At 43.8% G+C, this 27,159-nt stretch overlaps 1 protein-coding gene across 2 annotated transcripts in view; it reads right to left on the bottom strand.

The window, feature by feature from the left end:
- ALDH16A1 (aldehyde dehydrogenase 16 family member A1) overlaps positions 1-27,159 on the bottom strand; it is a 703,308-nt gene that overhangs the window by 402,439 nt on the left and 273,710 nt on the right. For both annotated transcript variants that reach the window (XM_069606350.1, XM_069606359.1), the window contains exon 5: positions 24,416-24,493. In XM_069606350.1, coding sequence (XP_069462451.1) covers positions 24,416-24,493 — 78 coding nt within the window. The remainder of the gene's footprint in view (positions 1-24,415; positions 24,494-27,159) is intronic.

The following is a 27,159-nucleotide window of genomic DNA, read 5'->3' on the forward strand; positions in this document are numbered from 1 at the left end:
GATAGTTTTTCACTTATTCGTTGATGCTTTGTTTTTTTTTTTGGCACGGCGGTGGGTGGGAAAGGTTGACGCGATTGGAGTGTTGGTTTTCTTCAGGAATAGGAGATTGGGCAATGAAGATCCACGAGATCTCGCTAAGGTTGGTGTTTCATCGGTATGACAAGTACACTGAAGGGATTCGGGGGGTATCTTTAGAACACTAAGAAAGCAGGAAGGCATATGATGCTAAGGGAGTAGGGCGATGGGTTGCTACTTAGTGGAGGCATTGGGGTTGCCACCCCAAAGCGTGGCAGAGTTACATGGGCGGTCCCAGAGAAAGAGGCACACTGCAGGTTTTTCCGTGAGCTAAAACCACAGGCTGCTTTTAGCCAGGATGGGGTGACACGGGCACTGATACCACTATGGACGGTTGGGACTCAACAACTGATGCAGTGGCCTTGGTTTGCTCCATTGTCCAAATGGGAGTGAATGAACTGGCAGTCGGATACCAGGGCGGGCCGTTCTCGCAAGAGCGGAAATGGAAGTGAGATGGCTCACAGGTTTTTGGACATGGGGCTTTGTAAGGCAGGATTGGCGGAGCCACCCGGAAAAGGACTAGCTTTTGGGCCAGGCATTCCTAAGACCTGACCATGCCTGGGGCCACTCGATAGGATGACTAATAATGCGACCATATGTTTCCAATAAAGTGTAATATGTTTCCAACTTTCAGAAGGTCTCTGTCCCATATCACTGTGTGTAATCTAAGTATGAGATATTATGCATTACGGTTACTATGTAGGGGGCCATGGTAGGGGTTAGCTCCGCTAAGCAGGTGCACCACCCCACGCAGGGGGCGCTAGAGGGGCAGCTGACATAGCAGGCCGTCCGTCTGGCCAGCCCCTCCGTGGACTTGCCTCCTCTCTGAGGGGGCGTGGCGCCTGTTCCTCCGGGGGTACGGCCGGAAACGGCTGGTGCCTCTGGGCGCATAAATTGCCTGGGCTGAGAGAGCAGAGTCTGTTTTACAGTCCAGGCAGCAGCAACCACCCTCCCACCCAAGCTGTAGGAGTAAAGAGGGATGAATTAAGGGTGTCTAGGAGGACAGGGTCTAATGTTGTTTGTAAACAGTGTACTATAAATGCCCGACACGTGTGAACCAATTTTTACGCACAGGTGATTGTAGCAATTTTTCTAATGATTTTTTCTGTTGCAGCCGGAGTTACAAGGGCGGTCCCAGAGAAGGAGGCATGCTGCAGGCTTTTGCGCGAGCTAAAACCACTGGCTGCTTCAGGCAGGATGGGGTGACACAGGCACTGATACCACTAAGGACGGTTGGGACTCCTCAACAACTGATGCAGTGGCCTTGGTTCACTCCATTGTCCAAATGGGAGTGACTGAACTGGCAGTCAGATACCAGGGCGGGCCGTTCTCGCAAGAGCGGCAATAGAAGTGAGATGGCTCACAGGTTTTTGGACAATGGACTTTGTAAGGCAGAGCCACTCGGAAAAGGACTAGGTTTTGGGCCAGGCATTCGGAAGACCTGAGCAGGGCTGGGGCAGCCCGATAGGATGACTCAAATAATACGACCATATGTTTCCAATAAAGTGTAATAGGTTTCCAACTTTCAGAAGGTCTCTGTCTCATATCATTGGGTGTAAACAAATCATGAGATATTATGCATTACTGTTACTATTTAGGGGGCCATGGTAGGGGTTAGCTCTGCAATGCACACCACACCCTACCCAAGAATGTAATCTGCTCCTAACAGTCTCCTTCCCTGGTTGCTTGTAGAACCCCCCTGCTGCCAATTGCCCAAGCTCGCCTTCCCCGGTGAACTCCCTGTTCTGTTTTTTCTCTGCTTCCCTCACCGTGTTCTTACCCCTATTACTGTAAAGTGCTTTGTTGCTTCTCAACGCTAGGTACATGCTAAAAAAATTGATTAATATTAAAAACCTAAAATTAGTTGCAAGACAACAATACCATATATAATACATCTGCTGTGATGATGTATTTATTTCCAGAACAGATGGCAGATGAATTGTGCATAATGATTGTTAATTATGTCGGTTAACATAAAATACACTAGGTTGAATGAAAAAGAGAGAGTGGAAGTCTACACGCAGAGTTGTTGTCTGATTTTCGTAGCAAAAACAACAGCCTGAGCACAGTTCTTTTTTGAAGTAGTAAGGGAATTTTCAAAGCGAAGTAAAGAATGGCGGAATTATATCATCTGAGTAGCAAGTGCAGCTAATCAGAGCAGGCATACTTGGGCTTTGCGGCTACGCATGCATCACACAAGGACTGAGTAGTACAAAGAGACGTTCACTCCTAAATACGCAACTTCCCATGTCCTCTTTCATGAAGAAAAAAAAAAAAGCTTGAGGACCCCCTTCACATTTTGCAAACAAAAACGTAGAAAAATGCAGGCGTTAAAACAGAAATGTTAGACTACAGATGAAGCGAAAATAGTGTACATTAGAAATGAATATGCCCCAGTCAGAGTGTCCTCATACTTCTGCGGGGGCAGCTTTAGTTTTTAGGGAGGCGGGCTGGCCTGCACTAATATCTTTGTTTGCCGGATTATCGAGCCACTGTAGTTGATCTTGGACAGCAGTGGCGGATATTAATTTCCATATGGAAGGAGGGCCGGTTGCGTAAGCGACCTCAATCTGCTCTGATGAGAGCCTGGCCTCATTGTGTTAGCGCGCGTCCGAAGCAGCGACTGATCTTGTAATCCGGTTAGAGGCAGAGTACGGGAGTTCAGAGAGCCTAGAATCTTCTGACACGGGCTTCCGCCATGCTCAAAGGCATGCAGAGGAAGACAGTACCAAGAGATACCACATGACTGTCATATTTATGAGGGCGTATTTTCATAGCCTAAAGCTAGAAAGAATGGAATGCTGTTTAAACAAAGAGTCACAAGTAGGTAATGGTTACATAGAAGGTACTACTACTCAAATACATGAAACGATTATGCATTTTACAATACACCTATATAAACAATATTAGCACATGGAACTCGTTATTGACCTACTCATAGCCAATCAGTGTTTAGAATGAAGTCAAGAAATATTGGTAGTGACTGCATTCTGAACATTCTGTCTTCAGAAACCGCCAGGAAAACAATGCAAATTCTAGACACGATTTTGTTTCAACAAGATACCAAGAGGAATTTTTTTTTTGCTGCAACATACGATTTAACACACAAAAGAGAAAGATGAAACATTGGAAAATGTTTTCACTTTCTAGAGAAACCTTTAACTTGACACCCGATGCATGCTCATGTTAAACCAAGTTCAATTAAAATGCTTAACTTACAAAGACAACCATGTTATTTAAATACTACAAAATGAAACCGCATTTAATTTACTACATCATTGGTCTATTTACTCACTCTTAAAGCATCATTTTTACTTCACCACCAAAACTCCAAACATGTATTGCTACTATCACCACATGCTAATAGCCTTACAGACCTCGAGAAGGGTAATTATCGCTTGAGATAATGACCCTTCCCCAACTTGATGGCTGGTCATTATCCCCGCAATAATGAGGGAGGCATACTACAGGTCAGAATACATAACAATCAAAGTTATAGGCAGGCAACAGAAAAAAAGAGTACCATAGAAATCAAGATACAAGGGCTGGAGATGGCGCTCTCATAACAAGGTTAGCAGCAATTTCATCACAAACAATGCTACACAGCTCAAGTGCACGATCAGGAAGGCATTGAAAACACATCTGGGGTTGCCTGTTTCACAATTTTGTTCCATAGGAAAACCTTTCACAAATTATTCTTTTAAATGTTTATCACAAATAGAAAGCAGGGCACAACTCCTAAGAAAAAGTGTAGGGGGGACTCACAATAGCAAGTGACGTCACAGGAGGTGAACAGATGTTAAAGTGAAATATGCACATTTCCTTCAATTGGTCTTTCCCAACGTGCCCAGGACAAATAAGCCTTTGCCTCCCAAAAGTTTAATCATGGAGTCATCACTGATTTCCCAACGGTGACCTCTTCTCATGTGGCAAGAGGACGCACCTGGGGGGCAACTATAGGACCCTGGGGGCGGCTAGATGAAGGAGGATCACATGGGAGGGGACAGCCTCCGGAAGATGTCATGGCTTAATCGGGTGAGACATGGTATCCCCCACTCTCTCTTGGAAAAGACCTTCCCATATCTGAAAGGATGTATACGTATACGAGATGTCAATAAATGTTTTGTTCGCGGGCAGACTGCCCGCAGTAAAACTGCTCGGGCCCCCGTTTGGGCCATTCATTGAAAATGGGAGCCAAAGCAATTTTTGTCCCCCACCACCATAGTTAAGGATGTGGAGGACAACCACACAACCACCTTTGGACCTACGTACTTGAACATGAGGAGCGGGGGGACACCCCCACAACCCCTGCTCCTCATGTTCAGGTAAGTAGGTCAAAATGAAAGAAGGTAAAAAGTAACACCTTTAATTAGGTAAAAAAGACCTAACAACCAAAAGTAAACAATCAAATAGGGCAATTTCATCTGAAACCTACTCCCTTTCCTATGGAAGGCCAGGGAATCCCTTTGTCCCAAACCTATGGATCAGCCTTCCAACTCCACTTATCACTCAACCAAAACGGACTTGCCATTTAAAAATGCTTATCCAGATTCTGTGAGTCAATTGTCAACAAAGGACTACTGTTCCCAGAATTTTCAAGATACTGTGACGAGGAAGAAGGAACAAGCAATTTCCAGCAAAAGAGTGCAAGTTCAGCGAGCACTCTAGTGTTTTCTGGCACACACCCGTGCCTGGGAAATTTAAGCAGTCTCAGCAGAGAATGAGAGGCAGTGACTGCCGAGAAGAGAGCTGCACCTCTCTGTGAGGAACAGACAGGCAAAGGCCGGCGTCGTGGAGCCAGATGGTTTACAGAGGGAGAAGAAGAAAGCTGCTGCTCCAAGACACGCTGCAGGAACGCCAAGAGCCACTGAAGGCCTCCTGGATGTTTGAACCGATGCAGCTTTTCACATACTGGAGTCAAGAGGAAAGCAAGCGTATGAAGTGGAAGCCGCAGGAGACCTGTGAGCGAATGCAAAGGCAAAAGAAGGAAGCAGATGGGAACCCTTCAGCAAATGACCACGAGGGAATTGAGGCAGGCCAAGAAAAGCCATTGAGGCCACCTAATTTAACTAAGAGAAAGGAATATAGCTGACATATTGAGAAGGGGAGAAATAAGTGGCAAACAACCCCTTGCCTAATGTGTGAATGTGCACAGTGTAAATATATAAGAAATAGAGGGAGGATAATCTACCAGAAGGGTACATTATTCAACACAATATATATGCAACTTAGGGGCAGGCAAAAACCCCAAAATGAACAGAAGCCCTGGCAGGAGAGTATTCCAGGCAAATTCAAGTGTGCAAATCAGAAGTCCTGGCAGTAGTGTATATCAGGCAGTCACCAGCGAGTGACCAACAGAAGCCCTGGCAGGAGAGTATATCAAGCAAATTCAAGTGTGCGAATCAGAAGTCCTGGCAGGGGAGTACTCCGGGCAATGTGTGTTGAACAAAAGAGAAGGATTAACATCACCTGACAGAGAAATATATCCGGTTCCCACAATAAAAACCAAGATCATAAAACCAAACTGTTCTGTAAATAAATCTTATAATTGAACAAGAGGAGCTAAAATAACTGTTGTGCACAAAACCTCAAGGAGTAAAGAAGAATCCAAGGGAATGGAGCCAACCTTTGGAACCAGAGACTATCATTGAGGAACTTTCTGTTGGAGCCATTTATTTTTCCTTTATGAACACTTTTCTAAACCACCCAATGGTTTTCACCAGAGTTAGTTTTTAGTGTGAGGGTCAGAATAGAACTTTGGACACAGGACAGTTAATGTTCGGACATTCTGACAGACGGTTCCTTAGTTTTTGGTTTAGGTAGGGAAAATCCTCTTGGGACAGGGTCAGAGAGGCATTTTCCCAACCCCTTTTATATTCAATAAAAGTCTTTAACCACAATCATGACTGACTTGTGTCCAACTTTCATTCCTGACTCCTCACAACACCCACATAACTTAAAATAGGCGCGTTTCTTATAAAATTGCTGCCAAAGTTTAAAAGGTGCACAGAGTTTAAGCCCTTAAATCCTGTATTTAAATATTCCCTGCAGTCTAAAATACTAATGAGATATTTCACAAGTGTTGTGAGCAGACCTGTATGTGGTCTTGAGGGCAAGTGAGAAAAGCGTCTTGCCCCCAATACTCACAGATCGGGATTTGACTGGAAGACTGTAGCAGGGGGAACACACAAAACAAATTAAAGGCAGCACAGTACATTTAAATTGTTGCAAACCCGAGGAGTGACGGTGTCTGTCCTCAGAAAAAGGTGTGCAGAGCCTGCCCACTCACCTGTTCACTCCACTCGAGCATTGCTTGCACGCCTCATCCTAGATTTTCAACACCAACCAATGTGTAACCCCATAGACACCCTTGGTATCTCAGAGCGGGCACTGGACTGGCTTACGTCCTTCCTCATTGACCGCTCTTACAAAGTCATACCGGGCACCTTCTCCTCCCCTACTTCCTCCTACTTCCTCCTCCACCTGTGGCGTCCCCCAAGGCTCGATTCTTTCACCTTGGCTCTTTAACATCTACCTTACTCTAGGGGAAAAGGAGGAAATGAGGCATGCCAGCAAATACCAGTGCTATGCTGATGACACAGAACTCTTCTTCAGACTTCTTACAGATGCCCTTCCAACCTCCTTCATCCCTGACTGCCTCTCAGCCATCCAGGCCTGGTGTATGTCCAATGATCTTGGACAACTCCAACAAAACGGAGATCCTCCCTAGTGGGACCCCGGCACCCGACTTCTTCCCTTCACTCTGGCCTTCTTCCTTGGCTCTCCCCCTGCTCCCTCTTCGGAAGCCAGAAACCTCTGAGTCATCTTCAACTCCTCTCTCTCCTCCCGCCCTCATACTCAGGACATTGCCAAGAAGTCCCACTTTCAGCTTTTTCTTCTGAAAGGAATTCTACCTTTCCTCACCTTCCCCCAGAGACTCCATGTTACCCAGGATCTGGTTCTCTCTAGGCTTGTCTATTGCAATAGGCCCCTTCTTAATCTACCTTTGTCCACTCCGCGACACATCCAGCTTATCCAGAATAGAGCAGCAGTGAATTTATTCAAGAACATAACAAAAAAAGATCTCCAAGTCGCATATAGTTATAAATATTCACTTTGATTAGCAGATACCATTTATATTTTCACACATTCACATTTCTAATTTCTTTTTGGAAAATATTTGGTTAGAGTATGCCATTTAAGATTAACTACATGGTGCAAATGAAAATGCATTTGGCTAGCATGTAGGAAGACAATTATCACAACACTTTAGGACAAACTTCTCCTCTCTTTTGCAGAACTATAGTCCAGAAAACAGGACTGACACGCACCCATTTCATCACAAAACATTCTTCCCCTTCTGCATCCCCTCCTCCCTGCGTTTGAAGTATTTATTTCATGTTTTCCCATCCTCTTATCCTCCCCTTGCTAGTTTTTCTATCTTTCAGCAGATTCCCTTCATCGAAAACATTAGGAAATCCAAACCAAAACATTTAGAAAACTATAATCTGCCACCACTGCTGATTAACAAAATCTTGGATACCTCATCATTCATACCAGTCTCAAATATATATCTACATACGCGTGCCATCGTTCTTTGTACAGTTTTTCCTTACAAAAAGGAAATACTGGACTGCACTTCGTCAGTCAGTTCCTTAAGTACCTTCACCATTAATACATGTCCAAATGTTTATTTTTTATTCAAGTACCATTTTCAGAGAACTACTGGCCTTTTAACGAGTTTGGCAGTGCAGGAAAAAAAAAACTGGTGCTAATTCCGTTACCACCACTTGACAGTAACAGAATTACTGACATTTATATCACACTGCTGAACTACAAGTTTGACCTTTTACTATAGGATTTTCCTCCAGCATCAAACTGTACAGAAAATCTACCACTTTAAAACCAAATATTTTTTATTTATTTATATATTTATAACGCGCCGGAGCTCGCGAGCATCAGGGCGCGACAAGTACACGAGAGGACAAGATCACAGGACAACATAGAAAGAAGAGAAAAGAAGTGACAGGGGGCTCAAGGGAGTCTATGCTGAATATATAACAATTACCGAAAGAGTAATGTTTTCAGCTGCTTCCTAAATGGCAGGTACCTACTTTCACATCTAAGATTATCCGGCAGCTTGTTCCAGAGTGCTACAGCTTTTGTGGGGAAGGCTCTCCCAAGTCCATTAGCTTTGACTTTGGTGTGGCTGGCTTTGAGTAGCCCTTTTTTAGCAGATCTTAGACAGCGGCTTGGTTCGTACCAGCGAAATTCCTTCTCTAGGTATGTGGGGGCCGTGCCATAAAGACAGCGATGGACCAGTGTCAAGGATTTGAATTTAATGCGCTCCTCAATGGCGAGCCAGTGAAGGCCTATGCGTTCATGGGTAATATGCTCACGCTTGGACTTCCCGGTGATGGTTCTAACAGCATTGTTTTGGATTATTTGGCATTGTTTAATGCAAGAGTTACTTGAACCGAGCATTAGCGCATTCCCATAATACAGTCGGGATAAAATCGTGGCTCTAGCAATCGTGGCGCAATTTGTGGCATTAAGATACGGCCTAATGCGGTGTAGGAGTCTCTGATAGTATTGACAGTTTTTTTTGAGAAAAGTAACCTGGGCATCTGCACCTAGTGAGGATTGCAGGTATATGCCAAGTGTTTTCACCTTACTAGAAACCGGGATATTGGAGTCCTTGATAGTAAATGATGAGTAGGCTGAGCCTAAATTGGAAAGGGCTTTTGGAGATCCGAATGTCATAAGTTCAGTTTTTGAACTATTCAGACACATCCAGTGGGCTTTCATCCAACTTTCTATAGTATTATAGATTGCTGAGAGTCTGTTGTTGTCTCTGGAATGGTCACCGCTGAGTTCTATAATCAGTTGGGTGTCATCTGCGAAGTTGGTAAAGTAAATACCCAGCTGTGAGAGGAGGGCGCAAAGGCAGCGGATATAAAGATTGAATAAGAGAGGGGAGAAACTTGCACCTTGTGGGACACCACAATCCACTGGGTTCGTGCCAGAGGAATGTCCACCCCATGTGATTTTAGATTTTCTGTCCTTCAGAAAAGAGGATATCCAATTGATAGCTTCCTCAGCACAGTTACCTGCTTTTCCCAGGGCCTCACGGAGCTTCCCATGATCTAGTAGGTCGAAAGCTGCCGAAAGGTCCAATAGAACAAGCAGGCCGGCCTTGCCTCCATCCAGAATTTCTAGCATCTTGGATTGAAGGTCAAGTAATGCTGATTCCGTACTATGTGCACTTCTGAATCCTGATTGCTGGGGATGTAACAGATCGTGCTTGTCCACATACTCTTGTAGTTGGTGGGTGGCCACTTTATCGAGAACTTTCAACAAAAAGTTGCAGTTCGTGATAGGGCGGAGATTGGCAGGATTTTGCTGGTCAAGGCCGGGTTTTTTAACCAATGGTGTGACTGTGACTGTTTTGAGACTAATGGGGACGGTCTGGTCTCTAAAAGACGAGTTTGTCATACGGCAAAGAAAGGGTGAAAAAACGTCTATATTATCTAGAATGAACTTGGGGGGCAGTATGTTTTCGGGGCATGAAGTGCAGTTCATGTTAGAGAGAGTCTCTGCCATGATTTCTGGTGTTATTGATGTGAATTTAAATTTGAGTACTTTTATCTCGGAGTCCGTATTGATGTGAGTCAATGGGATGTCCGTGGTATTGCAGTTTAAGATAGTGTCTCTAGCTTTTGAGATTTTTTGGGAGAAAGCAGCTTGGACCTTTTCGCAGTCCAGCAAAGATGGCTGGAATGGGGGGGTAAGAGTGGGTGGCTTTTCGAAGGTTTTTAAGATTTGAAACAGCTTTCCCGTGGAGTTAGACGCACTTGAGATTTGCTCGTTATAGTAGTTTTTTTTTATTTCTTTAATTTTATTTCTGTACTGAGTATCCGATTTCTTCCAAGTGTCTTTATTGAGTGCTGTAGGGTTCTTGAGCCACTGTCTTTCAAGTTTCCTTTTGATAGTCTTTAGGGTGCCTAGTTCCGTAGTGTACCAACTTTGGTGGTTGAGATTGGGGCGCACTAGTTTGTTTTTCAGTGGGGCATTCTTGTCTAGAAGATCTTGAAAGTAGTTGTTATAGGTGGTAATGATAGTGTCACATGGGTCATTGTCTGTGGTGTTATCCATTATGAGTGCGATCCCCCTTGAAAGCATGTCTGGCGTGATTTTCTTGAGGTTTCTGCTCTGGGTGGTTATGGGTAAATTGTTGGATTGGGTTTTTCTGGAAGGCAAGGATAGTATGGCTTCGATTTTGTAATGATCGCTCCAGATACAGGGTTGTGTGTTAGTTACAGTAAGGTCTACGTTATTAGAAATAATCCAGTCAAGTTGGTTGTTGGAACCGATGGTGGGACCATTGTTGGCAATCGAATAGCTAATATTGGAAAGGTTTTTTTCTAGGCTGATAGCCTCTTTATCAGTAGGGTTTCCCCTCCATCTATTGAGGTCACCCAGGAGAAGAGTGCCTGTATTCTTTCCTTTAAGGTTGTTAAGAATATGGCAGAGATCATCGTTAAAATCAGATATGAGTGATGGAGGTCTATAAATTACAATGAAGTTGATGCAGTTGTTTTGAGAGGGGGTGAATTTGAGGTGGAGCGCTTCGCACCCGGGACATTGAATGGGCGATGAAAAAAGATGTATGTCTTGTCTGACTATTATGGCGACTCCGCCTCCCTTTCCTTTTGTTCTATTTTCAAAATGAATGATGTAATTAGTAGGGACAGCTGTGCTAATGGTTGGACCGGTAGGTTCTTGTAGCCAGGTCTCGGTAAGGAAGAGGATATCTAAATTTTCTTCGAGGATGTAATCGTGAACATTTTGTGCATGTTTATTGAGGGACCATGTGTTAAGTAGTGCTATTTTGAGGGCCTCTGGTTTAGGGGGAGTCTTAGGTTGTTCTGAAATTATAGTCCTACTACAACTTGGCAGTTGTGTAGTATCGGGGTGCGGCACATCCTTAGTGTTTATATAGTGCTTAACAAATTGTTCATTTTCTAAGCGCTTTGCGTCAGTAAGTAGGTGCAGGAGGTTAGAAAACCCCATAATTTACCTTGTTTGCTGGATGCGTGGGCAGGAAAAATGGGCAGAGTGTCAGGCCGATGGCCGTTGTCCGCCGGGACCGGCATAGACCGGCACCGTCTCAGAAGCGCCGGCGCTGAAGCGCCTGACGTTTCTTTTTCAGCAGCGCTAGTGCTGCTGGGACTTGTGGTTCAGGGTAATTTGCAGGTAAGTAAAGTGTAGATGCATCAATCAGGCACACAATCCAAACACTCCAAACAAATATGGGCGTTACTAAAGCGCTTTGTAGTAAAATGGTGCTGAGCTTGCTTTAATGCTCAGTTGCATGTATTTACTTCAATCCGTAATTAGCACGATGCACGTTGTTAAAACAAAATAGCCTAATCTAGGTACAATATGTTCCACACAGCAACCAACAAAGTTATCAAGTCACGTTTAAGAACAAATAGCACGGTTTCAAGATTTTAAGGCAGATAGAAATTTTGGTTTTCAAAAATGATCTGATGCCTTGTAGCGTTATCAAAGGCAACACATTCGATTTTTCAGAATATTTCAAGAGTCTACCATGGAGAGCGTAGCCTGTGCTTCCAAGCCCTGACTATCAGTGGGATTACCGCTCATGGTAATCCTGCCAAAAAACCCATGCAGTCCTATGGACACCATAAACAAGGATGAACACTGGCCTACTGCCACTTGTAACCCTGTGGCAAACCAAACGGACCAAGTGGCGGTAACAGTAAATTAGTTTGGCAGGAATTCAGTATGTTAACCACCAAACTGTCTACAATATCGTATTGAGGCCCTATGTCTCCCCATTACTCCCTGTGTTCCACTGCAGAGGGGACTTTGATCTAGCGGTTGAGCTGGACCGCACCCTTTGTTGGCAAGACCTAGAAGGATTAGCATATGTCTAGTCCCCTTCTGTAATGGCACAGACAGAAAACTCTATGGAAGGTGTCCTGCCCAAAGCCAATGGTCATAATGAACTCAAATCCTACTATCCATCACTTATTGGCTTGAACATGAACAGGTGTGCCTCAAGGTGTTTCTTTAAAGATAGGAAGGAGGCAGCAGGTATTTTAAAGGAAAGGGAGATTATTCCAGAGTTGTTCCTTCTGAGCTGAACAGGGGGGGTGGAAGACCTCCACTTCACAGCTGTATTCACCTTTACAGCCTAGTATGCTTCTCATTGAAACGTTTGAGACTCATGTGCTCTTAGGTGTGTATGGTCAGTAACACCTTCAATACTGGAATTTCTGATCTACGTAGTTCTCAAATTCAGTACTAAGAATTCTAATGGCTGTCAAAATCATGCAGTCAAGAACCAGCAGTGCCCCATTAGCAAATCTTTCAACATTAGAGCAAGTGTAGGTAATAGCATTATTGAAATCCTTGCAGGGGTCTAGAAAGCATTTGTGACGGGGTCAGGGTCCTGAACCTGTCAAGGAGGAATGGGGACTCCTCTCAGCCTGGGGAGGATGTTTACCAGAGCCAGTCTTGCCCGGAAGGAGGTATGCAGGAATTGGGACAGCCCCAGTCTCGTTTTCATCTTCATGAGCACGATAAGTACCACTTTGATCATATGCCACATAGAAGAGCTACGTGCCTGTTAGGCAGGATTGTATGCAGGAACCCTGTAGGAGACCACACCAGTCTTGTCCTCTTTGCATCATGTAAACCACCTATTGGTATAGGTCTGTACTACACAAGCTGGTAGTGAGACTGAGCAGCCAGACTTATCAGTAATATAAAAACCACTGTTACCAAAACGAAACCCCCCAAAAAAATATATAATTAAAAAAAATATTCAAACCTTTTGTTTGAGCAAATGTACTCGGCCCTATTGCATTAGAACCTTTTGTATTCTCACCATTAACCGGGCACCCCTCGTTACAACGCATATTGACAGAAATTACGTGTCCCAAATTTGTGAAAACCAGGGGGACTACTTTTTAGCCAACTGGAAGTTGTTTTTGGCTAAGAGTTAGGTCAAGAAAAGAGGGACTTAATTTGTTTTTCACAGTCTTACTTTAAGTAAAAATAAGCTTGGGCCTTTCCATAATATATTGACTTAGATTTGGGTCCAATTTCAAGAGATACCAATGTTTAAGAATCCTGTACAGGCAATCGTTATCTTTGACAAATTTGGTAATGAAGTTCACCTCCCGGTTCGACTGGATTAACCTTGGACTGGTCTGGTTCAAAATCGAATCTCGAGTGAGACGGTTAGTTTTGTCCAAGGCTTTATGTATGGAATGAGACGAGTACCCTCGTTGCTTGAACCTTTTCGCAATCAGGTCACATTCCTGTTCATATGCTGCAGTTTTTTTTGGCACGATGAAATTCGCCAACCGGAATATTACTGATAGCTGACTTTCGATGACAGCTGCTGGCATCTAACGTTGCATTGACAGCTGTTGCTTTTCTGAATGCTTTGGTTTGGAGGGTGTCATTGATTATGTCAAATCTCAGATCAAGGAATTCAAGATGTTTGGTGCCGATACAACCAGAAAATTTGATGCCAAACCCATTTTGATTGAGATATCGAAGGAAGAAGGAAAAACTCTCAGATGTGCACATCACTAGCACATCTATGTACCGCTTCCATAATATGATTTCCGTCTTAAATTCTGATTTTCTAAAAATCTGTGTGCTCAAAATAACCCATAAATAGATTCGCCAGAGAAGGTGCATATTTAGCGCCCATGGCAACACCTTTCGTTTGCAAAAAGTATTCACGGTTGAACAAAAATTGGTTGAGATCGAGTGTGAAGGCAAGAAATGCTTTGCATCATTCTCCAAACATATCAAGATGATCAGAGTGTTTACAGAAAGCAAAATCTATAGTATCCAAAGACGGACTGTGTTGGATGGATGTATACAGTGCTTTCACATCAAAACTTGCTCATTTGAATTGTGGTTGCCATTCAATAGAATTGAGAATAGACAGAGTCTGAGTGGAGTCCTTTAAGTTTGCAGGCAACATTGCGACCAGGTCTTTAATTGCAGAGTATGTATTGCGAAAGGCCTTCAGTTGCCCATCCAAGTCCGCTCATAATCGGTCGAACATCTGGCAGTATTTTGTAACGTTTATGAATCTTGGGCATGAAATACATAGTTGGAATCACCGGGTATTGTCTTATCAAAAAAGACAATTTGTCATCTGTTAGCATGCCTTGCGAGGGCCAGTCTTGGATGAGGGCCGTGAGCTCGGTTACTGTTTGGGTACTAGGATTCTTCGCAAGTTTCTTGTAACATCCGGGAGTGGCCAGATGGTGATTAGCCATTTTAAAATAATCAATAGTATTTTGAATTACAATGTTCCCACCTTCATCGGCCTCTTTGATGACTATGTTAGGGTCATTGGCTAAGTCATTCAAAGCAGCTCTCTCAATTTGGGACAGATTAGATTTATGGCTTATACGACCATGTTGGGAATGATCAATGTAATTATGAATTTCTTGCGTGACTGCCTGGTTGGCACTGTACGGCACATGCACTCTGAATAGCACATTGGGCGTAATTACAAAGATGCATTATGCAAAGGGAGTCTAAGGACAATTTAGCATTGGAGTCCATTACTCACCCCTGTGGTTAATGGCCCATAGGCAAGTGTATTCCAAGTGTATGTGGTATTGTGATTACCCTACCATGATATCAGTTCAATAGCAGGTGATTATATTCACTGCACACTTCACTCTTAGTGTTTTGAGGGTGTTAATATGGATTGACACATTTTTAGCATGCTACTGTTCAGAATGACCAATCAGATGATCATTATTGTAATCATTGGTTTGACTTTTCACCATTAATTTTGTGTTTTTTGCTTTTCTTTCTTTTTCCTCACCATGCTCACTGTATGTCGCAATTGATTTTGAATCTTTTTTCTGCCGATTCTTGAACCGATTGGTGGATTGTTTTCTGGAATAGGTCGACCCTTTCCCTCTCCCACAATGAATTTGTTCATTTGTTTACGGGTGCTTTTAATTTTGGCTTTGCTGTTTGAAACATGTTAACAGTGAATTTCAATGGTATACCTTCAATTGTTTCGTAAACAAGCCGCGCCTTGAAAAAGATCCAAAGGGGAACGAAGCACTTGTCAGCAAAAGCGGCAAAGATACCGTTTTCACCAATTAAATTAGATGATTTGTCACTCAAATCTGAAACTGTAAAATTGTGCCATATATGCTTTATTGTGACAGCGCATGTTCCATGGAACACCTTTTGTTTCCGATTAGGTTGGGGTCACCTAACAGTTCCACTGGTCTGCGGCAGTCTCTCTCCTGTATATTGTTGCAACCCAATTAACTGGCCTTAGCAAGCATCTACATGGCACCCCACTGTACTGTTTACATATAAAGTTAGTCAAATGATCTACAGATGACTCCCCATGAGATTTGTGGAATCCCCCCCTCTCTTTTCTCCCAAATACTCCAAAAAGACATCCAGGATCTCACGTTCCTTGCTGGCTCCACAATGATCCAATACGTTGATGACCTCCTCTTTTGAGGCCTCACTCCCAGATCACAGGTCCTCCTCACCACCCTAGCGGCCAATGGTCACAAAGTGAACAAAGCCAAGTTTCAACTGTGCCTTTCCACAGTTCTCCATCTAGGCCATGACATTTCTCAAGGCGCTAGGAGCATAGCGCACTCCCGTGTTGCCTACATTCTGCAATGCCCCATCCCTGCCACTAAAATACCTCTGCTCATTTTTGTAGGGATGAGCAACTTCTGCCGCCCCTGGATCCTTGATAATGCCTCTACTGTAGCTCCTATGCAAAAAATGCAATTGGATTCCCAAACTGACAAACTCACTTGGTCTTCAGAGGCTACTACAGCCTTCTCTAAAATAAATACTGCCCTCTCTATGGCACCAGCCCTCGCCAAGCCCGACTACTGCAAGTCCTTTACCCTATTCTGTGATGAGAAAGAGGGGTACGCCTTAGGTGTACTCACACAGAAGCACAGGGACGTACAATGCACTGTGGCATATTTCAGCTCACAGTTAGATCCTGTAGTTTCCACTTTCCCCGGTTGCCTCAGAGCTGTAGCTGCTGCAGCTCTTCTCCTGACTAAAGCAGACAAATCGCGCTCGCCTACCCCAAACGTGGCAGTGTATTAGCCCTCCTCAATAGGGAAAAAATTCCACATCTGTCTGCTGCCCATCTCACCAATTATGAGAAATTGCTCCTCTCTGCCACCAACATTACTCTCATCAGATGTGCAGCTTCCCTTTTACCCACTCCAGATGACGGTCCCCCGCATGATTGCCTTGCTGCGGTTGATATAGTTTCAGCTCCACGAGCCAACCTAAAAGATGTCCGCCTCCCCAATGCGGACCTGGTTATCTTCGTGGATGGCTCATGTCTTAGAAATTCCATAGGGATTCTCCAGGCAGGTTTTGCCATCTGTACTTTCTTTGAGATGTTAGAAGCCTTCCAACTCCCATCAGTACGATCGGCACAAGTTGCAGAACTCATTGCCCTCACATGGGCTTGCACAATCGCCACACAATGCACAGCCACTATATACAATGACTCCCGCAATTCTTTTGGTACCTAACATAACTACGGGACCCTCTGGAATCAGAAAGGCTACCTTACTGCCAAGGTACTCCCAATCTCAATGCACCTTATGTTGAAGCACTGCCTAACGCTATCCTGTTACAGTCCGTGCTGTTCACTGTAAAATACAAGGCCCATACATATTCCACCGATGGCAGCAAGGAGGGAAAGGCATTGGCAGATTGCTATGCGGAAAGTGCAGCCTTACATGTCCCTCAGGCTCCTGATTATGTGCTGCTGCTTCTCCTCTCCTTAGAGGACTGCCTATTATCCCTTTATGGCCTGGTAGACCTCCAAGACGCAGCCCTCTAGGATGAGAAACAAAGCTTGGAAAATAAAGGATGTGTGTATTGCTCTGATCGTCAATGGCGTGATGGTGCAGGACATGTTGCTCACTCTGTCTCACATTTGAGTAAAGGAAAACTGAATGCAGGTTGTGCAGAAGTATTGGTATGCTCCCAGATTCCCCTCAACCACACAAAAGTACTGTGCTTACTGACCCACATGCATCACACATTCAAACCAGGAAAGCCTGTGAAAAAACTCCCAGGGTACACAAACTTCCCCAAGGTCCCTTTGTAAATATACTATCTTAATGACCAAATGCGCCTCCTTTGAATATGTTTTGGTGGTCATTGATGCACTTTCAGGTTGGACTGAAGCCTAACCATGCATGCATGCAGACTCCATTACAGTAGCAAAGAAACTGCTCAAGGAATGCATTCTACGCTTTGTCCTCCAAATGCCCCAAAACTCTGATTGAGGTACTCACTTCACTGGACAAACGGTGCAGAACATTTGTAATGCCTTGGGCATCTTCCAGAATGTTCACTGTAGTCATAATCCTCAGAGTTCCGGATTCGTAGAGACGAAAATTTGACCTGAAAAAACTTCTTGCTAACAGGTGCCACAAGACTAGGTTAAGCTGGCGAGATGCCCTCCCTCTTGTACTCATGGACATAAGGAACACTGAATAGGTTACACAGCCTTTCACCACCATAAATACCTATGGCAAGGCCCATGCGAATGCCAGTGACCCCACGCCCCTCCAATCGCCAGAACTTTGTGATTTTCAAATGAATGATGGCCTTGTTATTTCCTATTGAAAAGTTCTCACTTCCAGCAAATATAAGTAGCACTGCCACTACCACCTGAAACACTGTGCCACAGCCTCCAGAAAGGGGACTGGGTGATCCCAAAGGTCCATTAGCGAAAGTCCTCACTGCATCCTCGCTGGAAAGGACCTTTCCAAATTCTGCCGACGACCCACACTGCAGTACGCTGCAAAGGTCATGACTTCTAGGTACACACCAGTCAGTGTGTGAAAACTGTGCCACCAGCCAACAAGTATCAAGGGGTCCAGGACAAAGATACCCCGCTGGCACGAAAGACACAGAAAAGCTGTCATCTCCAGAGTCCAGGGTCTTCAGCTACCTACCGGGGACCAAGCATCCACACCTCTTGCAGCACCGCATCCAGCTCTCCTGGACGACGAACCTCTGCAACCCATCTCGAGGTATAACTTGCGGAGTGCTGCTACCAGGTTGCCTGTCTCCAACAGGTGACAATTCCACACAGAAGTAGGTTACAGCCACACCCATCAACGATCGTTGTTCCTGCTGGCATTCGGAACTTTATCATCAATATCTCTACAATCTAGCAGTACCTCTAACAACCAGTACTCTTTGAAACTTTTTGGCATAAGGCCCCAATCTCCGTCGGGCTGGACTGTGCAAGTTAGGCATAATGCTACTGTCTAATATAAATCATACATTTGCTATTGTCTGTTTTCCCACTAAAATGCAATTCAAACGTCTCTCAATGCCACCTATGTAATTCCAGCGATTACTGCTCACTTCTGCTCTCAAGCAAACCCGGCTAATATTCAGTGGAGAAGTTACTGCCCAGATGGGTGGGCCTGATTCCTTATATCAGTCTCATACATGTCTTTACCTCCTGTGTTATGGACTACGTTTTCCTATTTTGGACTCTGCTATTTCTATCACTCCTGACTGCCTTCCACTCTGCCCTTTCTATGTACAAAGCTATAATATATGCTGATGCAGCAGGAGGAATCCAAAATGGACCTTTGCCACCTTGGGTTCTCCATTGTATTTTTGTTATCTACCATGTATGGAATTATATAATATGCTGCAGTGGTGCCGATAGCTCAAACCTCCCTCCACAAATTAATACCTTCTTGACTTTATCGTGGGCATATGCCGAAATTATGCATACCTCTGACTGTTATGTCTGTGCACCCCCCCTCCAACACATGCCCAATGGGGTGTTTCACTCATTCCTGTGCCCTTTGATTGGGCTGACTGGTGTTACTTCTGGGATATATCAGATCTATCTGTCCATCTGCTTAGCCTCACCTGTTCCCGGGGGAACCCTATATTCCTCCCCAGAAGGATGCTTCTCCTTCCTCGCAATCAGACTTCATTCACACCCACTGCATGCTTCACATACTCCCAAAATGGCTCCACTCCTATGGGTTTTACCCACTCTGCATACTACTATAAGCCTAACACCTTCATCACCGAACACAATTCCACTTGCCCCCAGTTTCTGTGTTAGTCTCACAGCACCTACTTCACAGTTAGGGGTACCTACTTCCTCTGTGGCACTTTTACCTACCAATGGCTTCCCACAACCTGGCAAGGGGCCTGCACCATTGGGTTCCTTCACCCTGGCCAAAAAGACACAGGCACCGTTCTAATGGCATATCCTCAGCAAATAAAAAGGTCTGATGGGATTGCTTCAAAGGTGTTCTGGGTTTCCTTGTACCCTCCATCGGGACAGGAGTTAAGAGCTGACTTACACGCCCTCGTCCTCCTTGCAGACAATACAGCAAAAGGCCTTGCAGTACTCAATGACTAACAAGTAGTCATCAGAACTATGGTCCTGCAAAATAGAATGGCCCTAAGATTACATTTTAGCCACAAAAGCGGAGGGGACCGGTAAAATTATAGGACAAGAATGCTGTACCTGGGTTCCCGATAACTCATCTCAGGTCGGGAATGTCGTAAAAAACCTCCCCGGGGGTCGGTAGCACCCTGCATGACATCAATGAGGTCTATTCCAGATCGTCATTTGCCTGGTTTCAGAATGCTCATGGTTCACTGGGCTCCTCCATTTTACATGGCATTATGATTATTCTGGTACTAATTATTGATCTGGCCATGATATGATGTCTCATACGCTGCCTACTAGTCTGCTGTGCAAAGCAGTCTTCCCACCTGCCGGTCGAGGCAAGGTTGTTGCCACTCACAATTGAGCACACACTGGGAGAACCCGGCCCACCATAGGAAGAAAAATAAATATATTTTTAAGTTTTTGGCTTACTGTCTGATGAAGAACTTTACCAAATTATAGGTGTAGGGCATCTTGCTCTCTATGACAACACCCTCATACACAGCTTTCCTATGTATTAAAGGGTATCTTAAACCAAGTGCTTGCGCTAATCCTGTGCACTGTGGTCTCATCCGGTCTCAGGGATGACCAAACTGGGTGCAGGGGGTGATGTGGCAGGATTTCTATGTCCTGTCCTGCTAAACTACCTCACAAGCTCTAGGCCCTGGCTACTCCATCTTTGCCCCACCTGTGGACTCACACTGCGCAGAGCACCATTGACATATCCACGCCCAGCCTGACAGAACCACAAGGCCCCCAGCAACGGTTCCAAGGACACGTCATATCCTCCACCAGTGCCTGCTTGTTTTTCTCCACTCTGCATGATCACCTTGTATGGAATTTAACAGTTGTTTTTGCATATGCTGCTTCTCTGTATTGCAGATATACAAAAACGGTGAGATGGCCATGCACGCGCTCTATGGCATTCCAATCACTCCAGCCTGACGATCTGAATCAGACGGCGACGCTCGTTAATGTCCAAAACCACACGCGGAAGTTGAAACCGCGATCCTTATAGATTAAATCAAGCTGATTTTCGAATCAGAACTTAAATTGGTTTACATGCACTAATGTGTTACTCATTGCCCTAATGGGTGAATCCTTGTGTTAAACAGAGCACTACTGGCCCCAGAGAAATCGTTCAAGGTTAATGGTCAAGGAAATGTTAGATAATTGAAGGTCAGGGATACACAGAAATGTTGTTAGGTTCATCCCTATCCTGATGAAGACATAGATAACTATCCAAGTCAAAACTATGTATTAAGAAGCCTGTTTGACTAAGAAGACTTATTTATATTGGCATCAATAGTCTGGGCACTAATAGTCGATAACTTTTGTCTGGAGTGAACCTTTATTACTGAATGTTGGAAGTGTTGTTTGCATTTCCACTATATAGAATTTGTATTTGTCTGCTTTCCTTTGATCACATTAATTGTTTTTCTTGAAAGTGGAAACAAATAATTTTTTTGATCTTAACAATGGAACAGTTGTTGCATTTGCTTCACTTTTCCTTTTAAACAAAACGTAAATGTACTATTTTTAGAGTTGTATTAGTATGAATGAATGTATGAATGTCTGCTATATAGGATGTTTTTTATAAAATGAACTAATTAAAGACTTTTTACAATTTATACAAAATAAAATGAATTTTTTGATGTAATATCCTTTGCCTTGTTCTTCAGTTGTTCTCGTGTTTCTGGCACCACCACCTGTTTCATATATATTGCAACAGAATGTACCCATGAAACTGCAAGGCCCAGCTCACAGTTGCTGTAAAATTACAGGACCATTATGGAAAGTTGCACCTGGAGCTAAGCCAATGCCAGAACATATTAGTGATATGCTTGTGACATGCCTATATAAGATGCACTCTGGGGCAAAACTCAGAGCGCCTACTGCCAACTGCTGCTGCCAATTGTCATAATGCGCTGACCTGAATCTCAGCTGACAATTCAGTGTATTCTGTCTATTTTATGTCTAATAAGCACTTGTTTATTCATCAGTATTGGTTCAGAGTCTATTATTGCTTTGGGGTTCCCCTAAGAACCTGAGGCCTTCTTGTTCCTCATCAGTGGTAAGGAGGGCCTTGCGTGTTGAATGCTGAAGACATGTCAAGGGGGACGAGTAAGCCAGGGTTTTCTACGTCTGCGATTTGAAGGGCATTGTCGATTAAAAGAGATTATGTAGTGTTGGTGACCACCTGTAGCAGAACCCTGGATGATGGGCGGGTATTCGGCTTTGATGCACATGGTATGTTCGGCACTGGGATGCTATTGTAGTTTTTAGTTTGGAAGTTAACATTCCAGAGCGAGGGACGTGTTTTAGTTGACTATAGGGAAGAATGTTCCCCGAGTAAGGGACTTAATGATGAATGAGAGAAGGGTTCGCATTTCAAATCATTGATGGGGAGTGGGGTGAAAGAATCAGATGTCTCGGGAGGATACCTCAGGGGCAACGTGCTTGCCTGGAAGTAAGACAACACGAAGCAGCACAGGTTGGATCCCCGGGTCCGCGCTTAGGACCCTCTGGGTATTAAGCGCGTTATAAATAACCTATCCTATCATATCATTTAGGACTATCTGGTGGGTGGGGGATAAGTTATTGTTAGTGGAATCTTTGGGCTTGCCATTGTGTCCGATGTTACCAATCATACTGATTAGATATTGACTTATGTCAGTAGATTGCGGAAGTGAGTGATAGTTGGTGGGGGAGCAAAACGGGGCAATGTAGTTAGCTTTAAAGAGTATGTTACCCTTGTTGGCACAGAAGTGTAATTTTGTCTTAAGTTGTGGTCAATGTGTGGGCTCTCCAAGCAGTTTATACTGCAGTGAAGGCTGATTGTGATTTAGATATATACGCAAATGTTTTCCCGGAATGTACATGCCTCATTTCTGTTAATTTCATGTGTGTGTTAAGGGGATGCATGGTTGGGTTTGATGGTGTTGGATGTAGTGGCTGCAGGATGGTCAACTTAGTGGTGTAATCCAGTCTTGAGAGTTGTCTACAAGTGAGTCATTGTCTTGCGAGCAGGGAATTAGGATGAGGTGAGTGATGAAGCTGTTTGATGAGGACGCTTGGAGTGGGCATTGTGGCGTTTGGCTTTGGTTAGCATTTCTGTGAATAAGTGAAGTATAAGGTCATGAATGGGATGGCATGATGGTTGGGACAGTTGTGCGGTTGTGGAAGCAAAGGGCGTGTATCGAGAAAATACCAAGGTCGGGCATCCTGCCCTTTAATAGTGCAGGTGAAGTCGCATGCAAAGTTAGTCTTATGGCGGTGGCAAGGTTGACAAAGACTTCTTTCATGATCTCAGTGGTCCACCAACAGGGAGGTTGAAGACTCTGGAAGAAAGTGTTGTTTTTCCCTTTGTGGAAAGTGCTGTGAAGTCATGGAAAGGGCTGTGAAGTCAGTGAGTTCATCTGTTAAATCTGATAGGCAAGCAGGCCTTCAAATGAGCTGAAAGGATGAATTTATTAAGGTGCCGAAGAAGGGGGGAATGAGCAAGAGGTTTCGTATATCATGGTGTATATTACTCATACTATGTGCGTTCTGTTGTGATGCAGTATGTGGTACACACTTGGACTATTAAAATATAAATGAGTAATCGGGTGACTGTTCCCCATGCTTTGATTATAAAAAGGATGTTTAGTTTGGTGTGTGCAATGACGTCTGCTATGTCAGCTGCATGCTGGCTAAATGAGTAAACACGAATCAGTACAACGGAAAATGATTAGGTGTAAGAGTTATATTGCAATGCTGGAATGTTGGGATGGGGTTATGGATGGCCTTGATTAGGGAGAAAGTGTATTTGATTTGTATTTCTCCATTATCTTGGCCCATAAGTAGAGGGGCAAGATAATAGAGATGGCCTGAGTTGATCAAGTTGTAAAACATATCACAGTTTACATTGACAAGAGAATGTGGCCCTAGGCACCTTCTAGCACACACAGGCACATGGACTTGGCATTTGCTGTGTCTAACAATGACATGACAGGGCACCAATCAAAATATATTCAAAATGTCCCGCGAGCTGAAGAGGGATAAGTGCAGTTTTCCCTTGACCTAACCGGTAGTTTCGCCAGGGATTGAGGTGCTGGTTTGGTGGCCACCATGGATGGCTTAAGAGGGCACTTCAGGCAGAGTACTGGATGCATTGACCCATTTTCATCATACTTCTGTGCCAACTCTCCATGAATGCTTACAGTTGGAGAGCACAATGCTAAGGGGTGCACACAATACACAAAGTACTTGATCTGGAACAGGAGGATAGCTCAGAGGCAACAGTTTGTCTCAGAAGCAAGGCAATGCAGAGCAACACAGGTCTGAATCCCAGTCCAACGCTTAGAAACTGGTCACTGGTATTAACCGTCTTATTAAGAAATTGATAGATATGAGATTATACTACCTCACATCAACTAAATTTAACCCTAGGTGCTCCTGCAATATTCACTTGAAGGCTTCACCAGAGGTCTCAATCAATGTAAAACCACAGGCAACCGAAAGACTTACTGTTATGATTGGCATTTGTGCAAAAATAATAATTCACATAATCAAAACAAATGTTGGTTTATGTATACATTATGACTTGCTATTCCTAGTAAGTAGATGTGTCAAATGGTTTCAATTGGTTAAGCAGCATTGTGAGCTCATATGGTTCCCGGTTGGAATGTTATTGTACGTAGTGGTATTCTGGAATAAATTGTAGGCAGTTGGTGTTTTGTAAGTTGACAGTGCTTGCTGTCGCAAATCGTTGTTCCAATAAATACCAACAAATCCTAAAAAGGCGTGAAGTACTCACTCAACACTTACCCATTGCCAGAGCAGGGCAGATTTTCCATGTCAGAAGCATCAGAGGAAAGTTCCATGGAACAATGGCCGCCACAACTCCTGCAAGGAGAGAAGACAGGTGGTTAAAATTGGCACTATAAAGTGATACTCAATGAATTACATACCATCATCACTAGATTCATATTCCATTAACTTATGTTTGCCCTCTGCCTGAATGGCCATGACAGGACCTGACACTTGTAGTCACTCGACATTCCATCAGCCCATAAGATCTTTTCTTCTCAGCCAACGATCCCCAACGATATTCCCTTCTTGCTGAATGCTCACTGTCTCATATTTCATTCTTCTGCCAAAATGAGGTCCCAAAAGTCACACAGTTACAATGGTGCTGGATATGGCAGTTGCCAAGTGGTATAGTTGTACCCAGGTATTACTTTCCAATGACTGTTAAACACAGTTGGGCGATTAAGGATTTATTGGTGCATTGGTCAGATCACAATGGTTGCCCCAGGTGAGCAGACAGACCTGTTTACAGTTGGAATTTTGGGTATATGCCGTTTGCGGGTCATGAATAGCCAACAGGTGTTACGCCCTAAGGTCTTTCTCAAGGCTGTGCATGGGTGTGATAGTGAAATTGTGTGCAAGTGTGGTGAGTGAGTACAGTGGTACAAATGAATATATGGTGATATTTATAGACCATTCCATTTGGGGTTTGGCAATTTAACAGTCGGTCACGATGAGAAGTTCCATGAGATCACAATTATTTCCATGTATAAAGTTACTATTTCATGGTGAGAGATGCACCTAATCTAGAATTGTTAGTACATTGGCTTTCCACTCATGAATCTATTTTTGCTTGTAGCAGTCGCTGCAGAATTCAGGACAGACCGGGCCCGCTCTTACATGGTAAGAATCCTCTGTAACTACCCAGCACTAGATTGCCCGCAAACCTGACCTTATGCTAATTCTCCCTTCGCCCTTCTCCCCTCCTTTGTGCCTTCAACCTTGAATTATGTAATTAATATGATCCATGTGCTTCTATTACTCTGTATGCTCACTGTTACTATTTTGTTTTGTTACACTCACGACTCACCGAACGCATCTCTCACCGTGAAATAATAACTGTATGCATGGAAATAATTGTTCTCATGTGTTAAATTGTCAAACCCCAAATGGAATCATGTGTATAAACATCACCAGGTCGAAACACGTGTTGGCAATTAATCACCCAACTGTGTCCAACAGTCATTGGAAAGTCATACCTGGGTACAACTATACCATTTGGCAACTGTTATATACAGCGCCATTGCAAATAAGGTTCCAAACCCAATTCCCCACTTTCATAAACCCTGGGACTTCAGGAGCCTTGTCCCACTGGAACCTTAATACCAGGCTGCAGGAGCAAATCCAACCAACCGAGAGAGAACAGATCAGCGCAGGGGTATACTCTTTTTACAAGCTTCTCACACATTACCTCTAATAATATTACCTTCACACACCATGATCACACGCCAAGTTTCCCTAGCAAGATTCCCTTCCCATTTAATAATCCCTCTGAAAAGAAACCTCCAATTCAATCAATGAACACTCATGTTCCTTTCTCTTTCTTCGATTACTAAAACGTTATTGACATTCCACGATTGCATCAAAACTCCAACTTTTCATTCCAGTATTGCATTCCGATATTCCCTTCTAAATTTCTGGATCACTTCCCGAAATTATTTTTCTACAATCTCCGCATAAAATTCCCCTTGCATATAATGAGCTAACTGACAATCTAGTGTCACTGTTTTTTGCACTTCATGATACCTCATGGACGCCCACCTTGCATTCCAAAATTGTGTGGATGACACATCCTTTAGCTGGTGCCCTGTTATCTTTTTCGTTTTCAACATGAACCACAGCAACCGAATTGGGATGCAGCTAAAGCTGTACCCTGCTTCTGAAATCTATGAAAAGCACTTACAATATCTTTCCAATTATCTCATAGTTCACCAACCCAATGCACTAAATTCTAGATGTGGTGCAGTGCAATTATTAAAAGCATAACTGTCAATTTTATTAAACCCACAAGCGCTCTGCACATTGCTTTGTTGCTGAACTCTGTAAAACCATACAAATTGGATACATATGGGCGACCTGAAACGTGTTGCATTCAATACTAAAGGTTTCCTTGGCCTGGGAGTGTGTAAAAGAACGAACGGGACAGCAACAGCAGTCTTAAAAGGAGAGATAAGGGCATCATTTTCTTTTCAAACCATTGAAAGCAAGCATCCATTGCAGCTTGGAGAAGTACAATTGACACAATCTCAAAATGATCCATGAAATTGACTCCTATGGGAAAATTATTCTCAGCCAGTCTGCAGCAACTGCTACAAAGTAACAAAAATAGATTCATGAGTGGAAGGGCAAGATTGGCTCAGATAAGGCTACATCCTTTGTGAAAGTTCATATTGGGCCACTACCCACCTGAGACATCAAGCCCTCGAGACAAAAAAGGCCTTTAACCAGGTTTTAATTGACCAAGCCCCTTAGATTATTGAGGCCACCAAACGAAAACAGATGCACACACCGACACACATGCGAACACGCACACACGGATATGAGTTTGAAACCTCCAGCATAGCTTTTTCAACGACTAAAGACAGCATCCAACAAATGCTAAGTGTGATCACTAAAGGCCCTATAAACAAGCATTTAGACGAGATTACACGGAGGCCCAGGGCAGCAACAAACGTAGAAGAAAACGTACCAGCGTGGTTATA

Source organism: Ambystoma mexicanum, chromosome 1p (genome assembly GCF_040938575.1).
Source record: "Ambystoma mexicanum isolate Mex_15411 chromosome 1p, UKY_AmexF1_1, whole genome shotgun sequence".
Classification (NCBI taxonomy): domain Eukaryota; kingdom Metazoa; phylum Chordata; class Amphibia; order Caudata; family Ambystomatidae; genus Ambystoma; species Ambystoma mexicanum.